At 38.9% G+C, this 22,285-nt stretch overlaps 1 protein-coding gene and 4 pseudogenes across 1 annotated transcript; all 5 read right to left on the reverse strand.

Annotated features, from left to right (window-relative positions):
• Nucleotides 1-6,135: 6,135 nt before the first annotated feature.
• LOC149149276 ((+)-pulegone reductase-like) lies at nt 6,136-6,626 on the reverse strand (annotated as a pseudogene).
• A 269-nt stretch (nt 6,627-6,895) lies between these two features.
• On the reverse strand, nt 6,896-10,901 carry LOC149149277 (type IV inositol polyphosphate 5-phosphatase 7 pseudogene; annotated as a pseudogene).
• A 110-nt stretch (nt 10,902-11,011) lies between these two features.
• LOC149149278 ((+)-pulegone reductase-like) lies at nt 11,012-11,495 on the reverse strand (annotated as a pseudogene).
• A 5,919-nt stretch (nt 11,496-17,414) lies between these two features.
• Nucleotides 17,415-17,738, reverse strand: LOC149149279 ((+)-pulegone reductase-like). Its single transcript, XM_089442438.1, has one exon. It carries the CDS (start codon nt 17,736-17,738, stop codon nt 17,415-17,417), a length of 324 nt encoding a protein of 107 aa, XP_089298564.1.
• A 434-nt stretch (nt 17,739-18,172) lies between these two features.
• On the reverse strand, nt 18,173-18,742 carry LOC149149280 (type IV inositol polyphosphate 5-phosphatase 7-like; annotated as a pseudogene).
• Nucleotides 18,743-22,285: the final 3,543 nt, after the last annotated feature.

Raw genomic sequence — 22,285 nt, forward strand, 5'->3', positions numbered from 1 at the left:
GAAACTGATTTAGAGTCAATCAGCCTTCTGGTGTCTGATCATTGTCCACCATCAATAATCATATCCAAACTTGATACATTTTGCTGAGGAATATAAAACTATGTTCCCCAATGGAGTCGCCACTATGTTAGAGCCTAGATTGACCTCAGGCTGAAGGGAGGCAATCCTAGGATAACCAAAAACCAAGCTTAACCTGGTAGATAGCCCTACCAGGTTGGAAGAGGGCTCTCTCTTTGTGAAACTCAGTTGGGATGACTGAATCAAATATGTATTTTAGGCTAGGTATAGTAGCTCTAGGATTTTTGGTTGATTTTGATGGTTTTGTTGCTGGATCAAATGGAGCAGGCAGCGTTGGGTCCAGGAAATCAAGTCAGGAATGCAGGGTGTTCTATGGGGCGAGGTAGGTAGGTGTTTTAGCACTTAAAATTGAGTGAGATGGTAGGTATAAGACTGGTGAGGAGCTGAGGAGGGAATCTAGAGATCATGAGTCCTCTTCAAACAGCTGAAAACATCAAAAACTAAATGTATTCCCAAGGCAGAGCACTGTTACCAATGTATTCTACCTATCTATCTTGATTTCATTTAGTTTAGAAGAATGAAGTATATTTTGGCACACATAACACATGAGAAAAAACTAATGACAGAAGGAGAAACAATGCAAAAACACATTACCACAAGAATTCCACAAAAATAACTGCAAATCCCGGTTTATTTCCTTGCCAAACAGCTGTAGAGATGTACAATGTAGCTCAAAGCATCCAAGAGAGTCCAACCTTTACTAATGAGGAAGAAAATACATAAAATAGACATGAAAACCACCTATGCTAGCCATTAGGGGTCGAATCCAAGAGATTAGGGACTGTTTCAACCATATCTAAACTAGGAACAGGAATATAGGTAGTGGAACAGCTTGCCTCTAAAACCATGGAAACTTATTCATTCACCCCCAAACCACTTCAAAATGATGAATCTACCCTCTAAGGTCATTTTACACTTACATTTACATAGCATAGCATCATTTACAATTATAAATTCGTCCAAGATGAAAGAAAAAGTCAACTTGTAGAAAAACTAGGTGAAATTTTGATTTTTGAGCAAATTAGTTCTATGCATAGCGCCACCTGTCCTGTTCATAGCGCCACTTATCAGCTAATTTTGGAGGCCTTTCCCTTAGCCAAATTGAGCCCAAGATAGCTCATTGGAAAGGTATTCCTGTCTAGTTTCTGGAACATCTTGAATTTTTGCATTTGGAGGTCATTTGCCCCCTCAAAAGTGGAATCTCCCAAGGCTACTTCCTGTGTGTCCAAAAAGAGGCGGAGAGGGAATTTTTATGGTTTTTTTACCTTTAGGTGACCAAGATTTGCTCCAAAAATGCTGAAACTTTTAGGGATTGATGTTCTCATCATGATGAATCTGAATATTCAAACCATTTCTCAAAAAGTCTCCCAGTCAAAAGCATAGCGGCGGTGGCACTATGCACCTAATGACTGAATCAAATATGGATTTTAGGCTAGGTATAGTAGCTCTAGGGTTTTTGGTTGATTTTCATGGTTTTTCTGCTGGATCAAATGGAGCAGGCAACTTTGGGTCCAGGAAATCAAGTCAGGAATGCAGGGTGTTCTATGGGGCGAGGTAAGTAGGTGTTTTAGTACTTAAAATTGAGTGAGATGGTAGGTCTAAGACTGGTGAGGAGCTAAGGAGGGCATGCAGAGATCATGAGTCCTCTTCAAATAGCTGAAAACATAAAAAACTAAATGTATTCCCAAGGCAGAGCACTATTACCAATGTATTCTACCTATCTATATTGATTTCATTTAGTTTAGAAGAATGAAGTAGATTTTGGCACACATAACACATGAGAAAAAACTAATGACAGAAGGAGAAACAATGCAAAAACACATTACCACAAGAATCCCACAAAAATAACTGCAAATCCTGGTTTATTTCCTTTCCAAACTGCTGTAGAGATGTACAATGTAGCTCAAAGCATCCAAGAGAGTCCAACCTTTACCAATGAGGAAGAAAATACATAATATAGACATGAAAACCACCTATGCTAGCCATCAGGGGTCGAATCCAAGAGATAAGGGACTGTTTCAACCATATCTAAACTAGGAACAGGAATATAGGCAGTGGAACAGCTTGCCTCTAAAACCATGGAAACTGATTCATTCACCCCCAAACCACTTCAAAATGATGAATCTACCCTCTAAGGTCATTTTACACTTACATTTACATAGCATAGCATCATTTACAATCATAAATTCATCCAAGATGAAAGAAAAAGTCAACTTGTAGAAAAACTAGGCGAAATTTTGATTTTTGAGCAAACTGGTTCTATGTGTAGCGCCACCTGTCTTGTGCATAGCACCACTTGTCCTGTGCGTAGCGCCACCTGTCCTGTGCATAGCGCCACTTCTCAGCTGATTTTGGAGGCCTTTCCCTTAGCCGCATTGAGCCCAAGATAGCTCATTGGAAAGACCTTCCTGTCTAGTTTCTAGAAGATCTTGAATTTTTGCATTTGGAGGTAATTTTCCCCCTCAAAAGTGGAATCTCCCAAGGCTGCTTCCTGTGTGTCCAAAAAGAGGCAGAGAGGGCATTTTTTGATGGTTTTTTTACCTTTAGGTGACCAAGATTTGCTCCAAAAATGTTGAAACTTTCAGGGATTGATGTTCTCATCATGATGAATCTGAATATGCAAACCATTTCTCCAAAAAGTCTCCCAGTCAAAAGCGTAGCACCAGTGGCACTACGCACCTAATGCAATTTTCTGTGTTGGAAAATTTCAAAATTTCAAAATGACAAAAACTCACCAAAACTTGCCCAGATTTGGCACAAGGCACTCTCATTAATTGCTTTGATGGGCTAGTGAGGCCTCAGCCAAGATTTTTAGCTTGTCTTGCTCCTTTTTTCTTCTCAGGTCTCTCCATGGAACTATCACTGAGTGTTTCTTCTTCATAGTCATATTCACTGTCTTTTTCCATTGTTTTTATAGTTGTGAACACTTGTGATGAATGAAGTGTGGTGAATGAAGAGATAGGGTGAAGGGATATAAGATGAATATGAAGAGATTTTATAGGTAAATAGGTGAGGATGAACAGGAGTGGGAATGGGATTTAGGGAGTGAGTAGGGTTTGGGATGTATGGGTATAGGGTTTGGGATGTCAGGGTATAGGGTTTGGGATGTAGGGAAAAGCTTTAGGGAGGGAATTATGTATGGGGGGTTGAGTTTTATGGGACAGCAGTTAGGACTGTATTTTTAACAATATGGGATAGTTTAGTGACAATTAGGATTTGATGTTTTGGAGGGAGAACACAGCTCAAAACCAATGCAACAATTCTTGTCTGCAAGAAAAAATGATGTTACTTACTTTCAAATGTAGAAATTTGGGGTTTTGATGTGATTTGATGAATTTTGCAACAATCTTTGGCTCAAATGCCAGGTGTGTAGCGCAGCTCCTGTGCATAGCACCAGTTCAAAATAACAAAGGACAAAAAAACCCAGGTGCGTAGCGCCAAGTTTTGGTGTGTAACACCTTTTGCATACCACCTTTTTAAGGCCTTCCTGGTGTCAAAATTGGGCACGTGATAACTTGTTGGAAAACTTGTCGAGTCTACTTTCCAAAAAATCTTGAATTGTACAATTTTGAGTTCATTTTCCCTGTCAAAAGTCCAATCTCCCAAGACTAATCAAAATGTGCAGAATGAGGCTGCGTAAATGCAGAGTGTTGTTGCAGTCAACTTTTGAAGGTCTTCTTCAACTCCAAATTGAGTTCATGATAGCGCACTAGAAATCTCTTTGTGTCTCATTATCGATTGACTCATCAAGCAAGTAATTTGTTCATTCCATCTAGGATAAAATTTGATTTTACGAAGGTCACTCTAGAGGTGCAGCAACTCTCTTGTAGTGATTGTATTTTTGACATTTCTCGAAAACCATGACACCTGGGTAAAAAGTGAAGGAGTTTCTTCTTCCTTGGACTATTGTAGACAAAAACCTCTCTCACTTTTTCTAAATTCATTTTGTCTTACTTAGAAACAAAAACCCTAGGAGAGGGGAATGATCCTTACCCAAGTACAATTGAAGCACGAACAAGGTGTAAAATGACCCATTTGGACCTGAAATGATGATGACAACTCTTTGAATGATGGTACACTCAGTCGAATGGTGACATGGACTGACATTTGGAAAACTTTAGAGGAGTGAAAACAAATCCTAGACCTAATACCTAGTGACCAAATTTTACTTGAAGACTCACTAAAATGACAAAATTTGACTTTGACACCCTAAGATCACTTTATAAGAGCACGTTTGATCACTGGAGGAAGGCTGCAATGACTGACTCTAACAAAATGAATTTGAAATGACTAACTTGGGGTTGTTAAGATATTTTTTGGGCATATAAGTGAAGCAAACAGAAAATGGCATTTTTATCTCTCAAACAAAGTATGTGGCAGACATTTTGGAGAGGTTTAAAATGCAGAACAACAAGTCCACACCAACTCCAACTGTCATGGGGTTGAAGTTGAGCAAAGAAGATTGCAACAGCAATGTCAATCTGACATTATACAAAAGCATGATAGGCAACTTGATGTATTTGACCGCCACTAGGCTGGATATAATGTATGCAGTAAGTTTAGTGTCAAGGTTCATGGAGACACCCAAGGAGACACATTGTCAAGCAGCGAAAATGATTCTAAGGTATGTTAATGGGACAAAACACTATGACATTTTGTACATGCAACAAGTGATTTCAGTGTGGTTAGTTACACTGACAGTGATTGGGAAGGAAGTGTTTGTTAGCACTCAGAATGAACCTCAAGGCTAAGAAAAGGCAATTCCGAGGTAACCACAGACCAAGCTCGCGATTTGGCATCTAGCCCTGCCAGACTAGAGAGGGCTCTCTCTTTGCCAACAAAATGTGGCTGTGATAAATGAAATTTTAGGATAGTTATGCAATGCAGGGATTTCTTTGAAAGGTTTTTGGGTCGAAAACAACAAGAGAAAGGACCATTGGGTTATGGAGTCGATGTCAGTTTCTGTCGGAAAACTTGGGGCAAAGTAAGTGCAATGTTCAGCCAAGATAAAGGATTACAAATGTGAGAAGAATAGGGGAGAAAGCCCGCTGCCCTGCAGGCATCAAACAGGGGATGGATCTACAGTAACAACTTTAGACAAAAGAGAAGCACAGGGTTACTCAACAGAGCATCTATCAGGGGATGGATTCTGAAAAGATAACCACACATTTAACAACATAATCATTATGAAAGGAGCATCATGGCATTGATGGATTCCAAACATTTCACTTAGAGAATGTTGTAACACAAAATAGCAGAAAAGACATAATGTGTAAATGAATTTATGAGAAAAACATACTGGACATTTAAGCACCGTGATGGATCCCAGGCCTAAAGGGAAAAAACTGCTTTATTAAAATAATATTCAGGAGAAACTTTTCACAGTCCTAAGCAGCCTCTCTCTGCTGCAAAAATCGAACCTTGTACATCTTAAAATTAATCCTATTTATAATATAACAAAATCATTTAAATTTCCTCAACATAGGAAATAAAAAAAATAAAAATAAAAATTAATCATAAAACAATATTACAACTAAACAATATTGAATAAAACTCTCGTGAACTATGGAAAACAGAGTTGTTTTGAAAACGAAAATCAGTGAATTTTGGTCAAGATATGCTTCCTTTAAGGTTGGAATTCCACAAAATCTGCCCTTTGACTGCCACCTTGCACCTGCCTGCACGAGTTTTGGAGTTGGTTGATCAACCTACTATTTTTGTTCCCCCAGAAAATGGATCTAAAGATCCTCTTGTTGATTTTGTAGCCATTTGACCAGCTATTTCCACTTGTTCACTAGATGCTCTGGAAATCTAGAAATGTTGGATTTTGAATATGATTCTCATCGAATGCTGGAAATACTAGGAATTAACTCCTAGCTGAAAAATATTATGTTACCTTCTTTAATCATACAATAAGCTCCTCAAAAACCTCCATAAGCGTCATCCTGAATCCATTAAGGGAGTGAAACCTATCGATGAGCTTCCCAGGACTTCATTTTAATTATAACCACCTGCTGAGGCAACAATAGCACTAAGCCAACATTAAGCGCAACTCCACTAAGGGTATAAGTGCAAGTAATCATACTAAAGGAAGCCTTTCATGCTTATGCGCTTAGGCACAAGCTGATACAAGTTTTTTATACCTTGTTCACTTTGAACACCAGTTTGAGCAATCATACAACAAACAGCAATGCTGCCATGGACTTTCATATTCCCCGGCACTACGTCGAGCATATCACCACCAACATTATCGAAATAGATGTTGATCCCATCTGGAAAATGCCTTTTTAAAGCCACATCCAAGTCATGCTCCTCCTTATAGTTGAAAGCATCATCAAAACCCAGTTTATGGTTCAGCAGATCAACCTTCTGTTTATTACCCGCACTCCCTACAACATAGAAACCCATCAACTTTGCAAACTGCCCAGCAAGCTGGCTTTGCAAACTGCCCAACAAGCTGGCTAATAGCTCCTGAAGCAGCAGAGACCAAAAACACGCTCCCCCTTTTTAGGAGATCAAACCTCAAAGAATCCAGCATAAGCAGTAAAGGGATGTCATACCAATGGGCTACGCGCAGCGCTAAACCTGGGAGCGCAGCACCACTTAAATTGTCTTGGTTTTTGATGACTTGGCTTCTCTTTTTTCAAAAAACTTGTGTGTGTTGTGGATGCAGGGGCACATGGAATTTGGAGCTGGTTGGTCTTCAACAATACTTCCATTCATGCATTGTATGCATTTTCTTCATCAAAGCCTTCTCTGCATAACTTTCCTTGGAAGGACAAATGCATCTCCCTGCCATGGAAATTGCATAAACAGATCAGTGATCCGAGAATCTTGAGTCACCACGGACATAAGAAATCTATTTTAGCCCTTCACCATGCCATAGTATCCGGTCACACTTGTGCTTACCATGTTAGTGTGTGGCGCTTTTTACTTGATTTCAAGTTTTCACCTGAACTTTATCCAGTAGTGCCTCCCAATCATTGTTTTCTAAGAGCTTCTTTGTATCACCATAACTGAGAGCAATGTGATAATTCATATCCCCAAGCCAAATAACTCTATCGTGCTGTAGAATAGTTTCAGGTGATTTCTCTTCAGAAAAACTATGAAGCCATGGAAAGTACGTGTTCTTGAGGATTTCCAAGACATCAAAATTCCTTCTGAGTTCATCATCGTCTTTCTGTCCAGGGGCCAAGTGGCTACACATAAAACAGAAGGTTGTCTGATATAGAGACATGCTAATTAAAACTCAACCCTTGTTGCCTAGGTAACCCATTAGCCCGCGTCCGACACAAGAAACCTTCAAATTGTGTACATGATATCTCAATTCGCTCTGAACCCACACAGTGAGAAATATGCCCACCATTTGTTTACTTGCAACTAAAAAATATTTCTACTTCTTTGAGATCTTTAATGAAGAGCTCCTCGATGTTGGAGAGAAAAGAGGTAAATCTCCCACACGATAACTGTCTTCCTTTTCAGATGAAGAAGCTAACTTAAAACTGTAAGATGAATCTGTCCTTTCGATTGTCCTACCCAACAAGAAGTGGTCAGAGGCACTCCATAGTCGTTTCAACATTGGCTTGCCCTTGACATTTTCACAATATGACCTGAAGCTCCTGCTAAAATGCCTAAAAGACACACTTCATAAATGAGGCAAATTCATTTTTGAACTTTCAAAATCAGAATGCGCACTACTAATTTGATCAGTTATATCTCTAGATTTTTCTCCAAGAGATGATAAAGTTCTACTATTACTTCTGATCGTGCATGTCCCTGGTCAATTATTGAGTGTTTCATGAATGAGGGAAACCCATTTAGCTGGAGGACTACAATCCTTTGTACCCAACACGTTTGCAGCATTTAAAGGCACAATTTCTTAAAACCCCAGAACATATATGTCTAAAGGATCTAAAATTTGTAGGAATTCCCTGAGATCAAGCCCACTATTTGGAATTTTACCTCCTGAGCAGCTACAACCTTTTGTGAGTGGACTTTGATCTTGGAACACTTGAAAGACAACGACATCTACCTCCTCATAAATTGCAACTTCCCCAAGATTCATACTTATAATTCTCCAAGTAATTCCTCTTAAGAACCACGAGACCAGCAACTGTAAGCCTTTCACCAACTATATCCCTGTCAACAATGTATAGTTCCCTCTACACTGGATATCTCTTTCAATCAAAGAAGAGAAGTGAGCTCGCCATATGTTGAGATGAGGATTAGCAGCACGGTAATAGGCCTTCAAATGCTATGTTCTCTCCTTCTCTATCACAATCCAGCCACTAACATCTCCTAGTTTCCTCGGGATCATTAAACACATAAACAGCTGCACCGGGAGATCTTTGAGTTAATCATTCATTTGATCATATCTTTTGATCCGGGAGCCGGTTTTTGGAGTGTGATATATCATTGGAAAGCTCTTTCCGAGATGCTCCTAATGAACACACTTATGACATGTTTTTTTTTTGCTGAAGATCATGTGCAAAACATCTAACAAAACCAAACCTAGTAAGAAGTCCATTTTGATCACTAAAGGAAGCCCAAAGGACTGACTCTAATAGTGGCGCCATCGGGGATGGCAGCTCCTTGGAGGTGCCAAGAACCTTAGATCTCTAGGAACTTGTAGATTAGTGCCTCATCCATTGGGAAATACGGTCAAACAGCTACAAATCCAAAACAACTTATACCAATCCATAAAACATACACATAGTGCAACCTGTACATAAACAAATATCAGAAACTGAGTGCTGCCTTGGGCAACTTATTTATTTACAAACCTATCCTACCCTACTTTGCAGCAAAATCGATAGATCAAGTAATGTTGTAATGCCAGACAAACCAGTCAAGTAACTGTGATAAGGATGCTGTTAGGGAGTGCTTGAACCAGGACCCAAATGTAAATGCTGACATTCATCCATGCACAAACTGAATTTGGCTGTGTGAAAAACAATTTGGCTTATCCTTCAAACTAAAAAAATACTCCATATATGCGACAATAGGATCAAAGAAACCAGACTCTTTTTGTTGCCCTAACTCCTCAACACAGACCTCCAACTCCAAAATGTCAATGCAAACATCCACAGGCAGCCCTATTGTTTCTTGTTTTGAAGGAGGGAGAGTTTCCAAGAACTATTTGGGATCTCGAAATTCATGTGATTTAATTTGAACATCCAATAGTTTAATTTCAATTTCTAATCTTTCAGCAACTAAACCAAGAAAACCATATTTACTTTCAGGTGTGAGTCGGCTGGATTTCAAACAAAGAAACACTGATGTTGAAAATTTCTGATCAATCTGAAATTTTGCTAACTCATCCCTTAAAGTCAATAACATTTCACTAGATAATGGATTTGCCACGTACCGTGTCATCGATGATTACCATCAATGTTCTGAAATCTAGATTCTAGATTCGTTTGGTAGTGAAGTTGCTTCGAAACTTTGAAACTTGGGATCTTGAACAATGGAGTCATCAAGTGGATGATTTCAGCCTTCATATGTGCCTAACTGCTGTCCACCATTAGCAATTGGATCTGCAACTTGAACGATATTTCTCGAAGAAGATCTATTACCTCGTCCCCAGAAACGGCGCCAATATGTTAGCACTCAGAATGAACCTCAAGGCTGAGAAAAGGCAATTCTGAGGTAACCACAGACCAAGCTTTCGATCTGGCATCTAGCCCTGCCAAACCAGAGAGGGCTCTCTCTTTGCCAACAAAATGTGGCTGTGATAAATGAAATTTTAGGCTAGTTATGGAGTGCGGGGATTTGTTTGAAAGGTTTTTGGGTCGAAAACAGCAAGAGAAAGTACCATTGGGTTATGGAGTTGATGCCAGTTTCTGCCGACAAACTTGTGGCAAAGTAAGTGCAATTTTCAGCCAAGATAAAGGATTGCAAATGTGAGAAGAATAGGGGAGAAAGCCCATTGCCCTGCAGGCATCAAACAGGGGATGGATCTACAGTAGCAGCTTTAGACGAAAGAGAAGCACATGGTTACTCAACAGAGCATCTATCAGGGGATGGATTCTGAAAAGATAACCACACATTTAACAACATAATCATTATGAAAGGAGCATCATGGCATTGATGGATTCCAAACATTTCACTTAGAGAATGTTGTAACACAAAATAGCAAAAAAGACATAATGTGTAAATGAATTTATGAGAAAAACATACTAGACATTAACACTGTGATGGATCCTAGGTCAAAAGGGCAAAAACTTCTTTATTAAAATAATATTCAGGAGAAAATTTTCATAGTCCCAAGTAGCCTCCCTCTGCTGCAAAAATCAAACCTTGTATATCTTAAAACTAATCCTATTTATAATATTACAAAATCATTTAAATTTCCTCAACATAGGAAATAAAAATAAAAAATAAAAATAAAAATTAATCATAAAATACTATCATAAAACAATATTAAATAAAACTCTCGTGAGCTATGGCAAACAAAGTTGTTTTGAAAACCAAAATCAATGAATTTTGGTCAAGATCTGCTTCCTTTAAGGGTGGAATTCCACAAAATCTGTGCTTTGACTGCCACCTTGCACCTGCCTGCACGAGTTTTGGAGTTGGTTGATCAACCTGTTGTTCTTGTTCCCCCAGAAAATGGATCTAAAGATCCTCTTGTTGATTTTGTAGCCATTTGACTAGTTGTTTCCCCTTGTTCACTAGATGCTTTGGAAATCTAGAAATGTTGGATTTTGAACATGATTCTCATCGAATGCTAGAAATACTGGGAATTAACTCCTAGCTGACAAATATTATGTTACCTTCTTTAATCATACAATAAGCTCCTCAAAAACCTCCATAAGCGTCATCCTGATTCCATTAAGGGATTGAAACCTATCGATGAGCTTCCCAGGACTTCATTTTAATTATAACCACCTGTTGAGGCAGCAACAGCACTAAGCCAACATTAAGCATAGTGCTAATGAGGGTATAAGTGCAGGTAATCAAAATGAAGGAAGTCGTTCATGCTTATGCACTTAGGCACAAGCTGATACAAGTTTTTTATACCCTGTTCACTCCGAACACCAGTTTGAGCAATCATACCACAAACAACAATGCAGACATGGACTTTCATATTCCCCACCACTGCGTTGAGCATATCACCACCAACATTATCGAAATAGATGTCGATCCCATCTAGAAAATGCCTTTTTAAAGCCACATCCAAGTCATGCTCCTCCTTATAGTTGAAAGCATCATCAAAACCCAGTTTATGTTTCAGCAGATCAACCTTTTGTTTATTACCCGCACTCCCTACAACATAGCAACCCATCAACTTTGCAAACTGCCCAACAAGCTGGCCAATAGCTCTTGAAGTGGCAGAGACAAAAACACGCTCCCCCTTTTTAGGAGAGAAAACCTCAAAGAATCCAGCATAAGCAGTAAAGGGATGTCACACCCATGGGCTACGTGCAGCGCTAAACCCAGGAGCGCAGTGCCACTTAAATTGTCTTGATTTTCGATGAATTCGCTTCAATTTTTTTTTAAACTTGTCTGTGTTTTGGATATAGGGGCGTATGGGATTTGGAGCTGGTTGGTCTTCAACAATACTTCCATTCATGCATTGTATGCATTTTCTTCATTAAAGCCTTCTCTGCATAAAATTCCTTAGAAGGACAAATGCATCTCTCTACCATGGAAATTGCATAAACAGATTGGTGATCCGAGAATCTTGAGTCACCATGGACATATGAAATATGTTTTAGCCCTTCACCATACCATAGTATCTGGTCACACTTGTGCTTACCATGCTGGTGTGCGCTCTTTTCACTTGATTGCAAGTTTTCACCTGATCTTTATCCAGTAGAGCCTCCCAATCATTAATTTCTAAGAACTTCTTTGTATCACCATAACTGAGAGCAATGTGATAATTCATATCCCCAAGCCAAATAACTCTATCGTGCTGTAGAATAGTTTCAAGTGATTTCTCTTTAGAAAAACTGTGAAGACATGGAAAAGTACGTGTTCTTGAGGATTTCCAAGACATCAGAATTCCTTCTGAGTTCATCACCATCTTTCTGCCCAAGGGCCAAGTGGCTACACATAAAACAGAAGGTTGTCTGATATAGAGACATGCTAATTGAAACTCAACCCTTGTTGCCTAGGTAACCCATTAGCCCACGTCCAACACAAGAAACATTCAAATTGTGTACATGATATCTCAATTCGCTCTAAACCCACACAGTGAGAAATATGCCCACCATTTGTTTACTTGCAACTAAACAATATTTCTACTACTCTGAGATCTTTAATGAAGAGCTCCTCGATGTTGGAGAGAAAAGGGGTAAATCTCCCACACGATCATTGTCTTCCTTTTCAGATGAAGAAGATGACTTAAAACTGTAAGATGAATTTGTCCTTTCAATTGTCCTACCCAACAAGAAGCGGTCAACGGCACTCCACAGTCATTTCAACATTGGCTTGCCCTTGACATTTTCACGATATGACCTGAAGCTCCTGCTAAAATGCCTAAAAGACACACTTCATAAATGAGGCAAATTCATTTTTGAACTTTCAAAATCAGAATGCGCACTACTAATTTGATCAGTTATATCCTAGATTTTTCTCCAAGAGATGATAAAGTTCTACTATTACTTATGATCGTGCATGTCCCTGGTGAATTATTGAGTGTTTCATGAATGAGGGAAACCCATTTAGCTATAGGACTACTATCCTCTGTACCCAACATGTTTGCAGCATTTAAAGGCACAATTTCTTAAAACCCCAGAACAGATATGTCTAAAGGATCTAAAATTTGTAGGAATTCCTTGATATCAAGCCCACTATTTAGAATTTTACCTCCTGAGTAGCTACAACCTTTTGTGAGTGGACTTTGATCTTGGAACACTCGAAAGACAACGAAATCTACCTCCTCATCAATTGCAACCTCCCTAAGATTCATACTTATAATTCTCTAAGTAATTCCTCTTAAGAACCATGAGACCAGCAGTTTTAAGCCTTTCACTAGCAATATCCCTGTCAACAATGTATTATGCCCTCTACACTGGATATCTCTTTCAATCAAAGCAAAGAAACGAGCTCGCCGTATGTTGAGATGAGGATTAGCAGCACAGTAATAGGCCTTCAAATGCTATGTTCTCTCGTTATTTATCACAATCCAGCCACTGACATCTCCTAGTTTCCTTGGGATCATTAAACAGATAAATAGTTGCATGGGGGATCTTTGAGTTAATCATTCTTTTGATCATATCTTCTGATCTGAGAGCCAGTTTTTGGAGTGTGATATACCATTGGAAAGCTCTTTCCGAGCTGCTCCTGATGAAAATGCTTATGACATTTTTTGTGCTGAAGATCATGTGAAAAACATCTAACAAAACCAAACCTAGTAAGAAGTCCATTTTGATCGCTGAAGGAAGGCCAAAGGACTGACTCTAATAGTGGCGCCATCGAGGATGGCAGCTCCTTGGAGGTACCAAGAACCTTAGATCTCTAGGAAATTGTAGATTAGTGCCTCATCCATTGGTCAATACAGTCAAATAGCTGCAAACCCAAAACAACTTATATCAATCCATAAAACATATACATACTACAACCTGTACATAGACAAATACCGAAAACAGAGTGCTGCCTTGGGCAGCTTATTTATTTACAAACCAATCCTACCCTACTTTGCAGCAAAATCAATAGATCAAGTAATGTTGTAATGCCAGACCAACCAGTCAAGTAACTGTGATAAGGATGCTGCTAGGGAGTTCTTGAACCAGGACACAAATGTAAATGTTGACAGCCATCCATGCACAAACTGAATTTGGTTGTGTGAAAGACAATTTGGCTTATCCTTCAAACTGAAAAAATACTCCATATATGCGACAATAGGATCAAAGAAACCAGACTCTGTTTTTTGCCCTAACTCCTCAACACAGACCTCCAACTGAAAACTGTCAATGCAAACATCCATGGGCAGCCCTATTGTTTCTTGTTTTGAAGGAGGGAGAGTTTCCAAGAACTTTCTGGGATCTCGGAATTCATGTGATTTAATTTGAACATCTAATAGTTCAATTTCCTTTTCTAATCTTTCAACAAGTAAACCAAGAAAACCATATTTACTTTCAGGTGTGAATTGACTGGATTTCAAACTAAGAAACATTGATGTTGAAAAATTCTGATCAATTTGAAATTTTGGTAACTCATCCCTTAAAGTCAATAACATTTCACTAGATAACGGATTTTCCACATACCCTGTCATCAATGATTACCATCAACATTCTGAGATCTGAATTCTGGATTCGTTTGGCAGTGAAGTTGCTTTGAAACTTTGAAGCTTGGGATCTTGAATAATGGAGTCATTAGGTGGATGATTTCAGCCTTCATATGTGCCTGACCATTGTCCACCATCAACAATCGGATCTGCAACTTGAATGATATTTCCCGGAGAAAATCTGTCACCTCGTCCCTGGCAACGGCGCCAATATGTTAGCACTCAGAATGAACCTCAAGGCTGAGAAAAGGAAATTCTAAGGTAACCACAGACCAAGCTTTCAATCTGGCATCTAGCCCTGCCAGACCAGAGAGGGCTCTCTCTTTGCCAACAAAATGTGATTGTGATCAATGAAATTTTAGGCTAGTTATGGAGTGTGGGGTTTGAAAGGTTTGTTACACAGTAATTTGTCACCATTTGTCACCGTCCCTGTCACCCCTCTCCCGCACTTCGGAGGACTCATTCCGGGACCTGTGAGAAGTGACATAACTTGAAAACTCTTGCATTATATTCCTCTAAGTATGGACTTCATATGCCCTGAAGACATCTCCGGCAGAATACCCTTAAAAAGTTCCCTTTTTCCATTAGCGCGGTTTCCTAATGTATTACTCGCGCCAATGGGGGAAATCCAACAAAAAGGGCGCGCCAGTGGGCGCTATGTCTCAGAGTCACAGTCATGCCAACCGAGTTTGGGAAAGTTTTTAATGCGCGAAGGTTTTTTCCTTTCGACTCATGAAGCTTTTTAAGGATAATTCCAATCCCATGGATGTCGTGATTAATCTTATCTCCCTTTCCTCTATCCATAATAGCTTTTTGAGGATAAACCCAATCCCATAGATGGTGTGATTGATCTTATCTCCTTCTCCTCCATCTATAAAATCTTGTTCTCTTGCTTTGAGCAAGCTAGTGATAGTGATAGTGATAGTGATAGTTCGAGCATAGGGAGAATTATACTTTCAGAAGTCTAAGAGATTGCTGCAAGAGCCTTCTTTGCATTCATAACCAAAGAGAGAGAGGCTTGTTCCTAATCCCGACAAGCTTTGCAAGGCATGTGTAGCTGATCACCCAGCCAAAGGAGAATTTGACGTCAGGACTATGGTTGTATTCTTCTTTGTTGTTTATCAATAATAGATGACTATCATTATGGTTCCACTCTTGTTGTTCATTGTAATGATGTTTGAGTTATATCTTTTCTGACCGATATATAATTGCATCTATTGGATTTTATGCTTGTATTCGTGTTGTTCTTTGCATGTGCAGGTGTCCATTCACGGAGATCGTGGGGATCGTGACCGGCTGGAGCAAAGGAACGAGAGCGACGACTCTTCTACGAATATTAGCGTTGGAATCCAAGTAGGCTCTCATCATCCACCTTTAATTTGCAATTAGGAACTTGCGTGATAGCATTGTTTGATTGTTGCTAGACCCGGTCTGGGCTAGTAGGGATCACCTTTGTCCGCAGAGGGGATTTACCTCTCCAACAAGGTTTTTGGGTCGAAAACAGCAAGAGAAAGGACCATTGGGTTATGGAGTCGATGCCAATTTCTGCTGACAAACTTGGGGCAAAGTAAGTGCAATGTTCAGCCAAGATAAAGGACTGCAAATGTGAGAAGAATAGGGGAGAAAGCTCGTTGCCCTGCAGGCATCAAACAAGGGATGGATCTACAGTAGCAACTTTAGACGAAAGAGAAGCACAGGGTTACTCAATAGAGCATCTATTAGGGGATGGATTCTGAAAAGATAACCACACATTTAACAACATAATCATTATGAAAGGAGCATCATGGCATTGATAGATTCCAAACATTTCACTTAGAGAATGTTGTAACACAAAATAGCAGAAAAGACATAATGTGTAAATGAATTTATGAGAAAAACTTACTAGACATTAACACCATGACGGGTCCCAGGTCCAAAGGGCAAAAACTGCTTTATTAAAATAATATTCAGGAGAAACTTTTCACAATCCCAAGCAGCCTCTTTGTCCTATAAAAATCAGACCTTGTACATCTTAAAACTAATCCTATTTATAATTTTACAAAATCATTTAAATTTCCTCAACATAGGAAATAAAAATAAAAATTAATCATAAAATCCTATCATAAAACAATATTAAAACTAAACAATATTGAATAAAAATCTCATGAACTATGGAAAACAGAGTTGTTTTGAAAACCAAAATCAGCGAGTTTTGGTCAATATCTACTTCCTTTAAGGGTGGAATTCCACAAAATCTTCCCTTTGACTGCCACCTTGCACCTGCCTGCACGAGTTTTGGAGTTGGTTGATCAACCTGTTGTTCTTGTTCCCCCAGAAAATGGATCTAAAGATCCTCTTGTTGATTTTGTAGCCATTTGAACAGTTGTTTCCACTTGTTCACTAGATGCTTTGGAAATCTAGAAATGTTGGATTTTGAACATGATTCTCATCGAATGCTGGAAATACTGGGAATTAACTCCTAGCTGACAAATATTATGTTACCTTATTTAATCATACAATAAGCTCCTCAATGTAGGTTTTAACCCCGTATAGAAATTACCTGCATATGAATTCTAAAACACAGAAAATAAATAATGCGAGCGCAGAACACATAAAACACATATACACAGAGATGTTCCCCTGGATCCCAAAACCGGGACTACCAGCTTGATTTTTCCATTATGTTCCTTTCAATGTTACAATACATATTTATACATGCCGAAGCATCCAATACCATGGACCGAAAAAGCATTGCGTCCAATACCATGGACCAAAAACCATCGCGTCCAAAAAACATGTGCGAAAATCATGCACAAAACCATAGGTGGGTCCGCCCAACCTAACATAGGGTCCAAAACCAAAATTTTCTGTGGCGCTGCCCTAGACCCCATAAAGTGGGGTTACAGGTGCCCCTCAAATCCCCTGTTAACTACATGGAAAGAATACAACACAACCCAACACTCAAAAACCTCCATAAGCATCATCTTGATTCCATTAAGGGAGTAAAACCTATCGATTCGCTTCCCAGGACTTCATTTTAATTATAACCACCTATTGAGTCAACAACAGCACTAAGCCAACATTAAGCACAGTGCCCATGAGGGTATAAGTGCAGGTAATCAGACTAAAGGAAGCCTTTCATGCTTTTACGCTTAGGCACAAGCTGATACAAGTTTTTTATACCTTGTTCACTCTGAACACCAGTTTGAGCAATCATACCACAAACAGCAATGTAGCCATGGACTTTCATATTTCCCAACACTACGTCGAGCATATCACCATCAACATTATCAAAATAGATGTCAATCCCATCTAGAAAATGCCTTTTTAAAGCCACATCCAAGTCATGCTCCTCCTTATAGTTGAAAGCATCATCAAAACCCAGTTTATGTTTCAGCAGATCAACCTTCTGTTTATTACCTGCACTCCCTACAACATAGCAACCCATCAACTTTGCAAACTGCCCAACAAGCTGGCTTTGCAAACTGCCCAACAAGCTAGCTTTGCAAACTTCCCAACAAGCTGGCTAATAACTCCTAAAGTGGCAGAGACCAAAAACACGCTCCCCCTTTTAGGAGAGAAAACCTCAAAGAATCCAGCATAAGCAGTGAAGGGATATCACACCCATGGGCTATGCATAGCGCTAAACCCAGGAGCGCAACCCCACTTAAATTTTCTTGATTTTTGATGACTTGGCTTCAATTTTTTTTTTTTAACTTGTGTGTGTTGTGGATGCAGGGGCGCATGGGATTTGGAGCTGGTTGGTCTTCAACAATACTTCCATTCATGCATTGTATGCATTTTCTTCATCAAAGCCTTCTCTACATAACTTTCCTTGGAAGGACAAATGCATCTCTCTGCCATGGAAATTGCATAAACAAATCAGTGATCCAAGAATCTTGAGTCACCACGGACATATGAAATCTGTTTTAGCCCTTCACCATACCATAGTATCCGGTCACACTTGTGCTTACCATGCTGGTGTGTGGCACTTTTCACTTGATTTCAAGTTTTCACCTGATCTTTATCCAGTAGTGCCTCCCAACCATTCTTTTCTAAGAGCTTCTTTGTATCACCATAACTGAGAGTAATGCGATAATTCATATCCCCAAGCCAAATAACTCTATCATGTTGTAGAATAGTTTCAGGTGATTTCTCTTCAGAAAAACTGTGAAGCCGTGGAAAGTACGTGTTCTTGAGGATTTCCAAGACATCAGAATTCCTTCTGAGTTCATCGTCGTCTTTCTACCTAGGGGCTAAGTGGCTACACATAAAACAAAAGGTTGTCTGATATAGAGACATGCTAACTGAAACTCAACCCTTGTTGCCTAGGTAACCCATTAGCCCGTGTCCAACACAAGAAACCTTCAAATTGTGTACATGATATCTCAATTCGCTCTGAACCCACACAGTGAGAAATATGCCCACCATTTGTTTACTTGCAACTAAACAATATTTTTACTGCTCTGAGATCTTTAATGAAGAGCTCCTCGATGTTGGTGAGAAAAGAGGTAAATCTCCCACACGATAATTGTCTTCCTTTTTAGATGAAGAAGCTGACTTAAAACTGTAAGATGAATCTGTCCTTTCAATTGTCCTACCCAACAAGAAGCGGTCAGAGGCACTCCACAGCTGTTTCAACATTGGCTTGCTTTTGAAATTTTCACGATATGACCTGAAGCTCCTGCTAAAATGCCTAAAAGACACACTTCGTAAATGAGGCAAATTCATTTTTGAACTTTCAAAATCAGAATGCGCACTACTAATTTGATCAGTTATATCTCTAGATTTTTCTCCAAGACATGATAAAGTTCTACTGTTACTTCTGATCGTGCATGTCCCTAGTGAATTATTGAGTGTTTCATGAATGATGGCAACCCATTTAGCTACAGGACTGCTATCCTTTGTACCCAACACGTTTGCAACATTTAAAGGCACAATTTCTTAAAACCCCAGAACATATATGTCTGAAGGATCTGAAATTTGTAGGAATTCCTTGAGATCAAGCCCACTATTTGGAATTTTACCTCCTAAGTAGCTACTACCTTTTGTGAGTGACCTTGATCTTGGAACACTCGAAAGACAACGACATCTACCTCCTCATCAATTGGAACCTCCCCAAGATTCATACCTATAATTCTCCAAGTAATTCCTCTTAAGAACCATGAGACCAGAAGTTGTAAGCCTTTCACCAGCAATATCCTTGTCAACAATGTACAGAGCCCTCTGCATGGGATATCTCTTTCAATCAAAGCAGAGAAACGAGCTCGCCATATGTTGAGATGAGGATTAGCAGCACGGTAATAGGCCTTCAAATGCTATGTTCTCTCCTTTCTATCACAGTCTAGCCATTGACATCTCCTAGTTTCCCCGGATCATTAAACACATAAATAGCTACACGGAGAGATCTTTGAGTTAATCATTCTTTTGATCATATCTTCTGATCCGGGAGCCGGTTTTTGGAGTGTGATATACCGTTGGAAATCTCTTTCCGAGCTGCTCCTGAGGAACACACTTATGACATGTTTTTTGTTGAATATCATGTGCAAAACATCTAACAAAACCAAACCTAGTAAGAAGTCCATTTTGATCGCTGAAGGAAGGCTAAAGGACTGACTCTAACAGTGTTGATGACAGAAAGAGCACATCAGGATATGTTTTTTATTTGGGTTCCGGAGCCATTTCATGGGCCTCCAAGAGGCAGCCAATAGTGTCACTGTCAACAGCAGAAGTTGAATATGTCGCAGCAACAACAGCAATGTGTCAGGCAGTTTGGATGAGAAGGATGTTGAGGGATCATCGTCATGGCCAAGAGGGAACAACAACTATTTTCTGTGACAACACCTCATCAATTGCATTGTCAAAGAATTTTGTCTTTCATAAGAGGACCAAGCATATTGATGCTAAATATCATTTTATTAGCGAATTGATTAACAATTACAAAATTGTGTTGGAGCACTGCAGGTCACAGGAACAATTTGTTGATATCCTCACAAAGCCATCGGCACATGAAAGTTTTGTTTATCTCAAAAACTGTTTGGGAATTTTCAATGGCGGAAATTGTGATTAAGGGGGAGTGTTGGAAATATTAATTCCAACCACAAGTTTTGTTTATCTCAAAAACTGTTTGGGAATTTTCAATGGCGGAAATTGTGATTAAGGGGGAGTGTTGGAAATATTAATTCCAACCACCGAGTTAAACACCCTAACAGCAGCCATACTTGTCAGAAGTATTTTTGTAGGTTGTGTCTCTATTTAAAGATGGAAGGGTTGAAGCCAGAACAGAAGTATCGTTTGAACCATTCCGAAAGGCAACAAAGAATTTAAGGAATTTAATGTATTTTGGTAAACAGATATGGGAAAACATTCATTCCGCGACTATTACCCACACTCCATAAACGCTTGCGTGATTCTAATCACACTCAACAACAACAATGTATTAATTATTTGCTATGTCATGCATTAATGTAAAAACTTGTATGTTGAGATAAAGAAGCATGTAAAAGTAATTTTGCAAGTATGAGAGTAAGAGAGAAAGAGAGTGAGAGTCTTTGAGGAGAAAATGGTGGAGCAAATTTTGGTGGGCACGTGAAAAACAATAGTCATTGTGTTTTACTGTGTGTTATTCCACGTGAAGTTTAAATCAATGTAAAACCTTTGTTTTACTTGGTGAATGAGCCGCAGTCTCATGTGAATGTATTCAATCCTAAGTTATTATTGTGTTGCTCCAAACTTACTCTGTTCTACTTCGTTTTTTTTACCATGAGTGAACACTGTGTTTTTAAGTCTTTGTGTAGTTGCGCCAAATCTAGCTCCGCGACTCTGCGAAATCGAGCTGTGCGAAAATAGCTTCACGAAATAAGTTTACTCTGCCTCTCTATGTAAATTCTGTTAAATTTTTTCAACACTTTCCTGACTAGGTTTCCAAGCTGCTGGAGAGTGGGGAGTTAGGGATGCGATTGAGAGAAGGAAGAGGAGAAATTGAAACAGAAGACAAGGATAAGGTGATGAGGCTTGTGTCTAAAGTTTGGCTTTGGTGCATACAATACAACTCCACAGATTGGCCTTGTATGGCCATAGTTGTTCAGATGTTAGAAGGTAATGAAGATGGGGTGTTCAATCCTCCTTTGCGCTTCGATATATCCTCCGTTGCACCTGAAATGCCCGCTAACCCCTGAAATATTTTTGCTAGCCAGGACTGAAGAATCTTCATCAATTGACATGTAGGGGCAATTGGGTTATTAAATAGATTTTGAGAGTAATTCAATATTATATTCCCAAATTGAATTCATTTTTGTTTATCAAATTTCGAAATGTCAAGTTTGTAGTATGAATATGGAGATTTTGGTGTTGACAAGGGGGCATTTTGCGACTTTGGTCTTACAGCACTCAAATATCTAGTTGGAGATAATTACTCCCTTTTACACTCAACTAAGGTGTAGCTTTAGGCAGTGTACATACAATACAATTTAAATTTAGGAAGTTTTTGTCGTGCTAGGGAAGTGTTAGTGTTAGTTATGTATGTGTGAGTTAATATTAGCATATTTGTTTTTAAACATTTTGAATCTATTTAATCATGTAATTTTAAGTAATTGAATAAATGCAAATTATTCAGGAGAAGCTGAAGATTTTGATGTCACAAAAATAATTGTAGACATTATGGAAGATCCTGTCGAAGTATAAAATAAAAATAAGACATGGATACTATAATTTTCCTCAGAAATACAATAAATCTAGTTGAAGAATTTGCATAAGAAAATGGTGGTTTTGTACAAGATGCAATGCATGAACATGGTAAAAAGATTGAAGTTAGTGTATAGATACACATGTCGAGGATTATATTAAAATTGTCTTCATAGCAACAACAAGATATGAGAAAAACTTAACAGTGAAATTTGAATTTTGTTATGAAATTGATTAGCAATTTTTTACTAGTGGCTTGTGAAGTCCAAGTATGATTAAGATGGAAGTATGGAAAAGCTACCATAACTATAT

This window comes from Pinus tabuliformis, chromosome 9 (genome assembly GCF_031772625.1).
Source record: "Pinus tabuliformis cultivar Carrire ecotype Pingquan chromosome 9, CPIR1, whole genome shotgun sequence".
Classification (NCBI taxonomy): Eukaryota; Viridiplantae; Streptophyta; class Pinopsida; order Pinales; family Pinaceae; genus Pinus; species Pinus tabuliformis.

What these genes read in the sequence shown, in the direction of transcription:
- LOC149149279 (XM_089442438.1), bottom strand. Translation starts at nt 17,738, where the DNA reads ATGGGTTGCTATGTTGTAGGGAGTGCAGGTAATAAACAGAAGGTTGAT.